Genomic DNA, 11,421 nt, shown 5'->3' on the forward strand with positions numbered 1-11,421 from the left:
GGCCCAGACCGGGAGTTGGCGGGGGAGGGAATGGGGGCGGGGGGGGGCGTGTGGAGGGAGTGCTGATGAATTAGTGGAGCAAATGCTCTCCGGGGCAATAAGAGAACCCAGATTGCACCGAGGTAACAGCAGCAGACCCAGCCTTGAGGAGCAGAGGCTTGAGGAAGGTGGATGACAGCCGCCTTTGTTCTGTTTTCTGAGGATACGTCTTAGCAATGGAGATATTCAGACACGTAAAAAGACTCAGGAAAGACCAGGCAAGCCAGAGACACTAGTAGAATGACTAGGAAGTCAAGGAGGCAGCCGGATAAAAGAGAAGGGACCTACTGTAGGAAGAGACTAGGAAGGCCTTCGGTCCCCCTCGACTGTTTTTTCCCATGCCCCTGTCCCCACCCAACTCCTGATTCCCCATTTATAGGTGAACTCTTGGAGTGGATCAATTGAGATTGGAGTAACAGCATTGGACCCAGGTGTACTGGACTTCCCAAGTAGCGCCACAGGACTGAAGGGGGGCTCTTGGGTAGTGTCTGGGTGCTCGGTGCTTCGGGATGGGCGTTCAGTGCTGGAAGAGTATGGGCAGGACCTGGACCAGCTGGGTGAGGGGGACCGTGTGGGTGTGGAGCGCACAGCTGCTGGTGAGCTTCGACTCTGGGTCAATGGGCGGGACTGTGGTGTTGCTGCTACTGGCCTTCCCTCCCGAGTCTGGGCGGTGGTCGATCTCTATGGCAAGTGCACTCAGATCACCGTGCTGCCCCCCGAGCCTGGTCTTGGTACCCCTACACCTCCCCCTGCCCCTGCCTTGCCCCCTGGGGACACTTCTGCTGAGCAGGGGGCCTCCGGAGATGAAGGTGAGATGCCACGATGAAAGGAAGAGGGTCATAGGTGGGGAACACAGGAGACATTTGGGAATTTGTGTATTTATTATGCAGGGGTAGGGGGAGTAGGAAAATAGCTGGAAGTGTGCACAGTTGGGGTGTGGGAGGGATAGCTGGGAGTATAGTATGTGTGGAATAGTTGGGGATATATTATTTTGAGGGGAAATCATTGGGTATTTGTGGAGTACAAGGGGGGGCTATGGAGGGACATAGGAAACAACAGAAAGGGAAGATCTGGGAGTCACATGGAATAAAGAGGTGTAGGAGGAAAAGGACATGGGCAAAATAAAAACTGGTGCACGCTGGGCAATTGAAAGGAATGTTTTGGAGGTGAGGGGCTAGACCTGGTTGAGAGGACCAGGGGTAAGGGCTGGAGACCTTACTCCCTTCCCACCCCCAACCTGGTCCCCAGCCCTCATGCTGCCCCATGCCCAGGCCCAGCTGGACAAGTTCCCCAACAGCCTTGAGTAGGAGAATGGTGAGGGGGGGATGGGGAGGGAGAGGGTAAAGAGGTGACTGGGGTGAGGGAGAAGAGAGGGGTGAATAGAAGGGAGGTGGGCAGTTGAAGGGAAGGGCTTTCAAGAAAGGGGAAACAAGCTCCTTAGAGAACTAGAATTTTATTTTCCCCTTTTTTCCAATTTCTTGACTCCAGGTTTCTCAGGCATGGAACTTTCAGAAGTAGTGAGTAATGCCATCCTGTCTGCTTACAATGGTGGACTCCTGAGTGTCAGCCTTGGCTCCCCACCTGCAGAAGGGCCAGGATCTGGTGCTGGTGGGAGTGGACTCCCTGCCCCAACACCCCTCACCTCTAATGATGCCCTGCTCTTTCATGAGAAGTGTGGAACCCTCATCAAACTTAGCAACAATAACAAGACAGCTGAACGTCGACGGCCTCTAGATGAGTTCAACAATGGAGTAGTGATGACAAATCGCCCACTACGTGACAATGAGATGTTCGAGGTGGGAACTCTGGTGGCTTCATCCCAGCTTTCTTCTTCAGAAATCTGAATGTCTGATGTTTCAGCTTAGTCCCTTAAGCCCTATTCTTTTGGGGGCCCAGACATTTGATACAATGTCCTTGATAAGTGTGGGGAAGGGAGGTCTTAAGATGGGCCAGAGAGGTTTTTTTTCCCTCAGTTTATCCATATGTACTTGGTTAATAGGAGGAGTTAAGCCACGTGTCTTTCTCCTCCATCACCATTCTATTTTTCCTTCCTCTCACCTGCTGACTTCCCTCTACCCTAAGATTCGAATTGACAAGCTGGTGGATAAATGGTCAGGCTCCATAGAAATTGGAGTGACAACCCATAATCCAAACAGCCTGGAATATCCTGCAACTATGACCAATCTTCGCTCAGGTACTAGAGAGCTGGTCCCTTAAGGGGAATTGGTAGGAGGTTTCTCAAGACCATAACTAAGGGGAGTAGGGTTTTCCTTCTGTAGGCACCATCATGATGAGCGGCTGTGGGATCCTGACCAATGGCAAAGGGACACGCAGGGAATACTGTGAGTTCAGCCTGGATGAGCTACAGGTGAGAGCCAGGGTTGGGGCTGGAAAGATAGTGGGGAGGGCTGGAGGGGCAGAAGGGTAGTACTTTCTTACTAGATAAATTGGGTTATTTCCACATGTGAGTTTGGGGGGAGGAGGGTGTAGCAGGGAAGATTTTTTGCTTAGTTGGCCTTTACTGTTAAGTCCTAACCTCTATCCAATAATATAGTTAGATGGGAAGACCCCAGGATTTTGGCTTCATTTGAGTGTGGGACCCTGGGGATGGAAAAATCTGAGTACTATGAGATCTTTTGCTCCCCTTCCCTCCCCAAAGGAAGGGGACCACATTGGTCTCACCAGAAAAGCCAGCTCTGCACTACACTTCTTCATCAATGGAATCGACCAGGGTAAGGTGGAGAAAACAGGGCTGAGGTAAATCTACCAGGGTGGAGTAATTGGGTGGAAGTTGGGACTGAGGTTGATGTAGAGGTTGTAGAGGATTTGCACTTAAGGAGAGTTAAAGATGGGAGTAGGCCCAGGTTTGACTTTGACTTGTTCTCTGCCTCTTTCCCCTTCCATGATTTTGTGTTAGTATTTTTGGGCCTCTCTCCGAGTTTGTCTCTCCTTATGGTTTTCTCTTTCCTTCTTTTCTTTCTTGGTTCCTGGGTAGGTGTGGCAACTTCAGTGACACCCCCAGTGGTATATGGTGTGGTAGACTTGTATGGGATGGCAGTGAAGGTGACTATTGTCCACAACCACAACCACAGCGACCGTCTTCGACGAAACAATGCTATCCTTCGGGCCCTGTCTCCTGAGGGTGCCCATCGAAGGCCGCCTCCTGGCCTTGCCCACTCTGAGCCTGATCGCCTGCTCTTCCACCCCAACTGTGGACAGAAGGCAGCAATCACCCATGAAGGACGAACTGCTCTTCGACCACAGTATAGTCCCTGGGATAGGAAAAGGCTTGTTTGGGTCAGGATGCGGGGGAAGGTCCTTCAGAGTAGAGGGACAGAGTGGCACTTAAGGGGTAAATGGGGTTTGGGAGTTGTCTGACTAGGGGGAATCTTCTCCCTAATCAGTAGTCAAAGGAGGCTGGAATTTGGTGGCAGCTGGAAGTATGGGTGGGTCTTGGGTAGAAGAATGGGACTGATTCCCCATTTATTCCACTCTCAGTGCCACAGATGACTTCAATCATGGTGTGGTGTTGAGCAGCCGGGCTCTTCGGGATGGAGAGCTGTTCCAGGTTCGAATTGACAAAATGGTGGACAAGTGGGCAGGTTCAATTGAAATTGGGGTCACCACCCACAATCCAGCTTATCTGCAGCTGCCTTCTACTATGACCAACTTGCGTTCAGGTGAGAGAGGCTATTGCTCCAAGAGTAGGGAGAAATGTTTGGAAAGGGATGTGTTAGGATAAAGAGGGGTAGAGGGATAAGTTCTGGGGAGGAAGAATGAGCTGAGGATAAGGAAAGTGGGTGTCCTCCAGTACCTTTGATTCCCGCACTCCACTAAGTCTTATAAAACCATATAGAATCTTTACCTCTAGCTCAACTCCATCTCTCCTTAGTTTTGGGAAATAGGCCCAGACAGGTAAAGTGACTTACCACAGTCACATCCTGAGTCAAGGAAAGATCTAGAACTAAACTCAGGTCTTCAAATTTAAAATCCTAGTCCTGTATACACCCACCTTTGTTTTTTCTACTTCTCACAACCCTCATTTTTTTTTTTAACCAGGAACTTGGATGATGACCGGGAATGGGGTGATGCACAATGGGACAACCATCTTGGACGAGTATGGTCACAACCTTGACCGACTCAAGGTCTGGTAGGGAGTGTGGGCTTTGTTCCCCAAGGGACTTAGCAGGTGGGGCTAGAGTATGGAGATGATTTCCCACCCTCACTCCACCCCTGGGGGAAGAGAGAGTATAGTATGGTTAGTGATGGGCACATCCTTTCCTTCACTCAGTATGTTTCAGGTACTATGGCTGACTTCTTATCCTTTCCCCAAGGCAGGGGACACAGTGGGTGTAGTACGGCGAGAGGATGGCACCCTCCACTTCTTTGTCAATGGGGTGGCCCAAGGCCCTGCAGCATGGAATGTGCCCCCGGGGGTTTATGCTGTAGTTGATCTTTATGGCCAGGCTGCACAAGCCACCATTGTGGATGACTCTGGTGAGGAAAAAACATAAGGAGAGGATCTATAAGGAGAGGTTTGGGAGGGGTTGGAGAGGAAGAAACAAGAGGACTGTGAAACTAGGATATGGTAGCTGATTCCCTACCCTATCCCCAATCCCTAGAGCTGTTGCCGCTGCCAGATGACATTTCTGAAGGAAATAATCAGCTGTCACCAAGTTCCCCTTCATCCGGGGCAGGAGCCACTGATCTTCGATTTCACCAGCTTCATGGCAGCAATGCTGTCATTACTAATGGGGGCCGAACAGCTCTCAGGCACAACTGTCGAAGTGAATTCAATGATGCCATCGTCATCTCCAACCGGTCAGTCCCATAATAGGGGATAAAGGTATCAGCTTCCCTTTCCTTCCTGCCCACTCTCCCTCTGCCTGGTTCTTCTATCCCTGATGCCTTCAGAGACCATCTTTGAGTCTCCCCCTTATCTCTGGCAGGGCCCTTCGAGATGGAGAACTCTTTGAGATTGTTATTCAGAAGATGGTTGATCGTTGGTCAGGGTCTATTGAGGCTGGTAGGTTGGTTAGTGTGCTCGAGGGGAAGGTTGACATTTTAGGATGATTGCCTGAGCCACAAAGGGGACTTCTTTCTACCCCCCACAGGAGTGACTGCCATACGGCCGGAAGACCTGGAGTTCCCCAACACGATGACTGACATTGACTATGACACGTGGATGCTGAGGTGAGGCAATTTATTCATCCATTCACTACTTCTGTCATTTTTTGAGTGCCTTCTTGGCAAAGGACTCTGCCAGGCATGGGATGGGATAAAGGAGAGAGAAGACGAAGCCCAACTGACCCTCTAGGGTGGAAAACATTTTTAGGTACAGTCCTTTGCTGTGGAGACGCTTTGTTGAATGGATGCAGAGGTAGCTGTTGTTGATAGAGAATTTCCATAACAGTGGTCTAAACTGTTGCATAAGTGTAAGGAAATAGAACACATCTGCTATGGAAGAGAAAGAAGAGTGCAACATCGCAAGTAGACACCATGGCAGGCAGATATTTTAGATAAAGAATTATGTTGGAATAGGTCTAGGGTCAGGTCACTTCATTAAGATTATATCTTAGTTGAAGGGAATTGGTGGTGGGGTACAGGGTGAAGGGCTAGGCCTAGGAGCAACACATCCTGGTCTTAATACTTCTGTCAAGACCCTAAGGAAATTTTTTGATAACAGGGTGAGTTTCCCTGTTTTGACAGGGAAGCTGACTTCCCCTTTCCCCTACTTCCCTCAATAGTGGCACAGCTATCATGCAGGATGGAAACACCATGCGAAACAACTATGGCTGTGACCTGGATTCTCTAGGCACTGGCTCTCGGATTGGCATGATGCGTACTGCTAAGGGTGACCTGCATTACTTCATCAATGGCCAAGACCAAGGGCCTGCCTGTTCTGGCCTCCCTGCTGGGAAAGGTGACCTCCCTGTTCAGGGGTCCAAGTATCTGGCCCTCTAGCCTCTAGTTCTCCAACCTTTTCCCTTTAGGGATGCAAGACATCCCCTCAACCCACACCCCTTTTTGGGGACTCAGATACCTTAGTCCTCATTCCCTTTAGGACTTCAGGCAACTGGTGTCCCAGCCTGCCTCTCCCTCTGACCCCAGAGGTGTATGCTGTGGTGGATCTCTACGGCCAGTGTGTCCAGGTCTCCATTACCAGTGCTACAGGCCCTATGGATAACAGCCTGTCAACCAGCAATGCCACTGAGAAATCTTTCCCTCTTCATTCCCCAGGTGAGAACTTCGGGGAACAAGGGAGCTATAGGTATAAGGAAAGTGTTGGAAGCAACATTATAGAAAAATGGTGGACTTGACACTTGGGGAATGGTCATATATGGAAGATAATTGCTGTGGTTTTAGGGATCATGGATGAGAAAAAATTCTCAAGGATATAGTGGTAGTTTCAGCAGTACAGGTTATGGACAGGGCACTTTTGGGTGAAGGGGAAGACTTAAGGATTCAGAGAGAGAGAAAAGGAAGAGGGATAACTAGTGTTTGCTTTTTCTTTTTGAAGAAGTGATGTCATAAATCCACAAGCTTTCAGACTTGGGGTCAAGGAAGTGTTCATTTCAACTTTTGGTTTGGGGAGCTTGGACTTTTTCCTCTTTCAGTAGAGGAAAATGTATTGCTGTATGTCCCTGCTGCCCTTCCCAGTTTCCTGTTTGAATAGGAAATAGTCTGCTGAGTCTTCTCTCTCACTTTCTGTAGAGGCAGGCAGCCTAAGTTTGGTGCCTCTCTGGTGAAGAGATGACCTCATAAGGCTTTCTTGCCACTGACCAGATCAGGAGTGAGCAATGTCTAAGCACTCTTTGGCTAAAAAGATACGTACTGAAATTCACATCCTGCTCCCAGCTTAGAAAAGTTGTGCCTCCCTTCTTTCTATACCCCCAACATCCCTCTATGTCCTCTTCCTTTCTCAGTGGCAGGTGTGGCTCACCGATTCCACAGCAGCTGTGGGAAAAATGTAACATTTGGAGAAGATGGTACTCGGGCCATGAGGGTAGCTGGCTATGCTCATGGCTTAGTCTTCAGCATGAAGGAGCTCAGGACTGATGAGGTCTTTGAGGTAGGATGAGGATGAGGTTGGGGGCCTCCAGGGAATAGTGTCAAAGAGGACCGTTAAAGGACAGATTTAGAGGAAACTCACGACAATTCATTCTTCTTCATACTTCTGTTTCTCTTTCCTACTGATTTTTACCTCATCTCCTGACTACTTCCTCCTCTCCCTACCAGGTGCAAGTGGAAGAGCTGGATGAGAAGTGGGCGGGTTCATTCAAAGTAGGGCTGACAACACTTCTACCAGGGGACTTGGGGCCTGGGGGAGGGAATGGGGCAGGGCCAGGGCTGCCCACCTCACTACCGGAGCTACGGTCCAAGACAACGTGGATGGTTTCTGGCTGTGAGGTGAGACGTAATGGACAGCTTCAGCGGATGAACTATGGACGAAATCTGGAGAGGCTGGGGGTGAGCAGGGCCTGGAAGACGGGGAAGGGGTTGATTTGGTATAGACCCCTGGGAGGGCTGAAAAATATGGGAAGTGGGAGAAGGGAGTATTGTTAGGAGAGGTGGTGTGAGATTATGGAAGGGGAGCACAGAACTCTGGTAGAGGGGCTAGGAGAGGAGAACGCAGAGAATCAATGTATACAGTGTTGTTGAGTTATAAACCCATTTGAAATCTCTGTGCAGGTGGGAAGCCGTGTGGGAATACGTAGAGGGGCAGATGACACGATGCATATTCTGGTGGATGGTGAGGACATGGGGCCTGCAGCCACTGGCATTGCCAAGGTATTGTTGAATTTTCTCATTTCCCCGTCCTTTATTCCCAGGCCCACATCCTTTATTTTTTTACTCCTTTTCTACCAGTTTGGTTTCTTGCCTTTTAGCCTTCCTTAACACCTTTTCCCTGACATCTTTCCATACATACATCTTCTCCCAGTCACCTTTAGGCTTCACTATTTACTTTTTTCCCTTTCCCCAGTCTAATCTTCTGTTGAGACCCTTGATATCCCATCTCTCCCTTAGTCTTTTCCCTCAGTTTTTCTCCCCTGTTGAGTGTAGGGTTTGTGTGAAGAGTAGCAGTATGGGGAGAGGAGGTATGCTGTAATACCACACTCCCTTACCCATGTGTGCCCCCAGAATGTGTGGGTGGTGCTGGACCTGTACGGTCGGGTGAAGGTCATCTCCATTGTCAGCTCCTCAATGCTAGAGGAGATTGAAGGCACCAAGCCCCCTTCCCTCAGCTCAGATACTGGCAGTGAGGGTGAAGAAGATGAGGATGATGAAGAACCAGGCACCATGGTAAGAGCTGAGGATTGGGGCAAAGAAGGATGATCAAGTGTCTATAGTCCTTGCGGCCATCTAATTGAAATTAAACCCTCTGAACTCTATCTGCATGAACTTCAATATTGGGGGTTGGGGGGGACGGGGGACAAAGTGTTGGGATATCCCACTATCTCATGTGAGCAAGAGCCATATACTTCAATTTTCATTGATTCTCAATACAGGGGAGTACTCTTCCATATTAATTAGACTAGGACCTGTGAGAATGGAAAAGGATTAGTTGGCGCCCTAGCTGACACCCACATGGTCCTTCCAGCAGGGTGAGAATGAAGCTGCAGTCACCCCTGCAGCCCTTGAGTTCCTGGAGAATCATGGGAAGAACATCCTCTTGTCCAATGGGAACCTGACAGCCACACGGGTGGCCAGCTACAACCAGGGCATAGTTGTAATAAACCGGCCCTTGGTTCCTCAGCGACTGGTCCAGGTACGCTGGGGTCTCATCCTTCCCTGAACAGACGGGGAGGTCCTTGCTCTGAAGAACTCCTTCCTCCATTCCTTCTGATCCTAGTTGCTTCCTTCCACAAGAAAGAGAAACAAAAGGCCAACTTCCCTGTGTTACCCTTCTTGTTGAATAGAAAGTATAAAGAAGTTCCACCTTGGCAGTCTCTCCTGGAGAAGATGAAGTGGAATGTTGGCATCTCTTTCACAGCCAGAGAGGAATGAAGTCAGCACTCTTGATAACTTCCTTTCTTAATGATACCTTTGCTAGTGAGCCTTACCTTTTTTCACCTAGACAGAAAATCATACAAAATTAACATGGAATAGTGCTTGTCTGAGGAGGAAATTACATCAAAAACCAAAGTTAAACCACTCTTCTTCATATCTGCAGAAGTGACATATCCTGTTTCTCCCCTCCCCTGTCCCACCCAGTGAGATTACTTCCTGTGGGTCAGTGGCTGCTAGGAGGTAATCTCTCCCTCCCCCCAGGTGCGTCTGGACTTCCTGAACCGGCAGTGGACTTCATCCCTGGCCCTAGGAGTCATTGCCTGCCCCCCTGAGCGGCTCAACTTCCCAGCTTCAGCTTGTGCCCTCAAACGGGCCGCCTGGCTACTTCGGGGCCAGGGTATCTTCCATAATGGCCTCAAGGTGGGCAGGACATGTAAAGAAGGGGAACAGTCCTGTAGGCAAGACAGATCCAGTGATTGGAGATAATTGGGATATCAGGAAAGGAAAAGGCCCTGGAAAATGGAATGGTATAGGTATTGGGGAGTCATTGGAAGCAACTGGGTGAACCTAAACAAGAGGTAATAGATAGACACAGAGGATGGGCCCTGAGTGGGGAAGAAGTGTTGGGGGGAATCATAAGAAGGGAAGCCTGGTAATAAGAGAGTAAAGGTGTATAAAGAAGTGTACATTTGAGTGTGGGGTGACCAGATGAGGATACTGGAGAATGGATATTGATATCTGAGGGGTGGGATTTTTTTGAGAAGCGGCTCACTTCTCATGTTCTGTCCCCCAGATCTGCGAGAAGTATGGGCCAAACCTGGACACGTGCCCAGAAGGCACGGTGCTGGGGCTGAGGTTGGACGGGTCTGGGGGGCTGCACCTCTATGTCAATGGTGTGGACCAGGGTGTGGCTGTGGCTGAGGTGCCCCAGCCTTGCCATGCCCTAGTGGACCTCTATGGCCAGTGTGAGCAGGTCAGCAGGGGGTGGTTGGTCAGGGATAGTGCTGGAAGGGGGGAGGAATCTAGGAAGTTAGAGGAGCATGGTGGTGGTGGTGTCCTAAAAAGTTAGAATTGGGGGTGTAGTGAAGTTTTTATGGGGTTGATGGAGAGAATTGGGGAGTTTAAAGGGGAAAAGGAATTGAGACTGAAGGGTTGTGGGGGGTGGGGGAGGGAGCTCACACCGTGGGATTGAGAAAATCCATCGTGGCAGGAAAAGCAGCAGATCAAAGGTTGACCAACCCTTCTTCCTCTCCAGGTGACAATTGTGAGCCTTGAGACGGGAGCAGCCAATGGGGAGGGAGCTGGAATCCAAGGGGACATGGAGAAGGCTGACGTGGTGGATGGTGAGGCTCAGGGAGAGCCTGTACTGCACCGTACTGCTGGAGGGAACCCGAACCCTGTCACTCTTGATCCTACTTTTTCTGGACACCTGTCCTTGCCTCCATCATTAAGCCCTTTGCTTCTTCCCTGACTCCTCCTTCCCCCCCTCCCCAAACACAGGCTTTTAAGAAGTTGAATAAGGCACGCTGAGGGCAGGAGGACAAGTTTCCAAAATATGCCCTGCTCCTGTCCCTTCCTCCTCCACTTCGTTTGACTGTTGTCTTCTCTCCCCACTCCTTCCCCACTCTGATTTGACCCTACCTTTCAGGCATCAAGGAGAGTGTGTGTTGGGCTCCACCTCCAGATGCCAGTCCTTTAAAGAGCTGTGAATACCATGCCCTCTGCTCTCGATTCCAGGAGTTGCTGCTGCTGCCAGGTGAGACTCCATCCCTTAGTTGGACCATCAACTCTCAGGTCCTTTCTTCTTGGGACACTAGTGTTGCTTTCCTCAAACTCCTAGATAGTTGTTTGGGGGGTGGGGTGGGGAGATGGGCTTTTCTGAGGGTTGAGGACACAGATGAGATAGAGAAAAATAAGGATTCTGTAGGAAATATAGTCCCTGAATTAAACCTCTTTCTTCTTTGCCAGAGGATTACTTTGTCCCACCCCCCAAGCGAAGCCTGTGCTACTGTGAGTCCTGTCGGAAACTTCGGGGAGATGAGGCACATCGGCGTCGGGGGGAGCCACCACAAGAGTATGCCTTGCCCTTTGGCTGGTGCCGCTTCAACCTCAGGCATGTGGCTTGGGATGGGAGAGGTGGAACCCAGGGCAGCCTTGGACTCAGTGCCCAGAGAGGGCAGAGAGAGTTTGCTTTTAGCCTTCATTATTATGTCTAAAAAATATCATTTCAGTAGGATATATAATTTCCTATTCAAGGAAGTGGCATCAAAATCAAAATTTGCAAGAGGTGTGCTTTTTTTTTTCTTTTTTTGCTGCTCTCTCCCTAGTCCCCCTTTGTCCTCCTAACCATCCTTCCCCACCCCACTGGAA

General features: G+C 49.8%; 1 protein-coding gene across 1 annotated transcript; it reads left to right on the forward strand.

Annotated features, from left to right (window-relative positions):
* Positions 1–418: 418 nt before the first annotated feature.
* LOC114033834 (neuralized-like protein 4) lies at positions 419–11,421 on the forward strand (the record flags this gene model as incomplete). The annotated part of the gene is made up of 24 exons (XM_027849454.1): positions 419–848; positions 1,528–1,835; positions 2,122–2,233; positions 2,319–2,407; positions 2,699–2,771; positions 3,035–3,302; positions 3,538–3,719; positions 4,099–4,184; positions 4,374–4,536; positions 4,662–4,860; positions 4,989–5,065; positions 5,154–5,232; positions 5,787–5,962; positions 6,151–6,279; positions 6,966–7,111; positions 7,279–7,509; positions 7,732–7,830; positions 8,182–8,343; positions 8,642–8,809; positions 9,313–9,471; positions 9,845–10,024; positions 10,307–10,394; positions 10,700–10,807; positions 11,020–11,421. Coding segments are annotated over 24 exons (3,960 nt in total), but the record flags the coding sequence as incomplete, so codon positions are not given.

This window comes from Vombatus ursinus, unplaced genomic scaffold (assembly GCF_900497805.2).
Source record: "Vombatus ursinus unplaced genomic scaffold, bare-nosed wombat genome assembly UNPS02007491.1, whole genome shotgun sequence".
Classification (NCBI taxonomy): Eukaryota; Metazoa; Chordata; class Mammalia; order Diprotodontia; family Vombatidae; genus Vombatus; species Vombatus ursinus.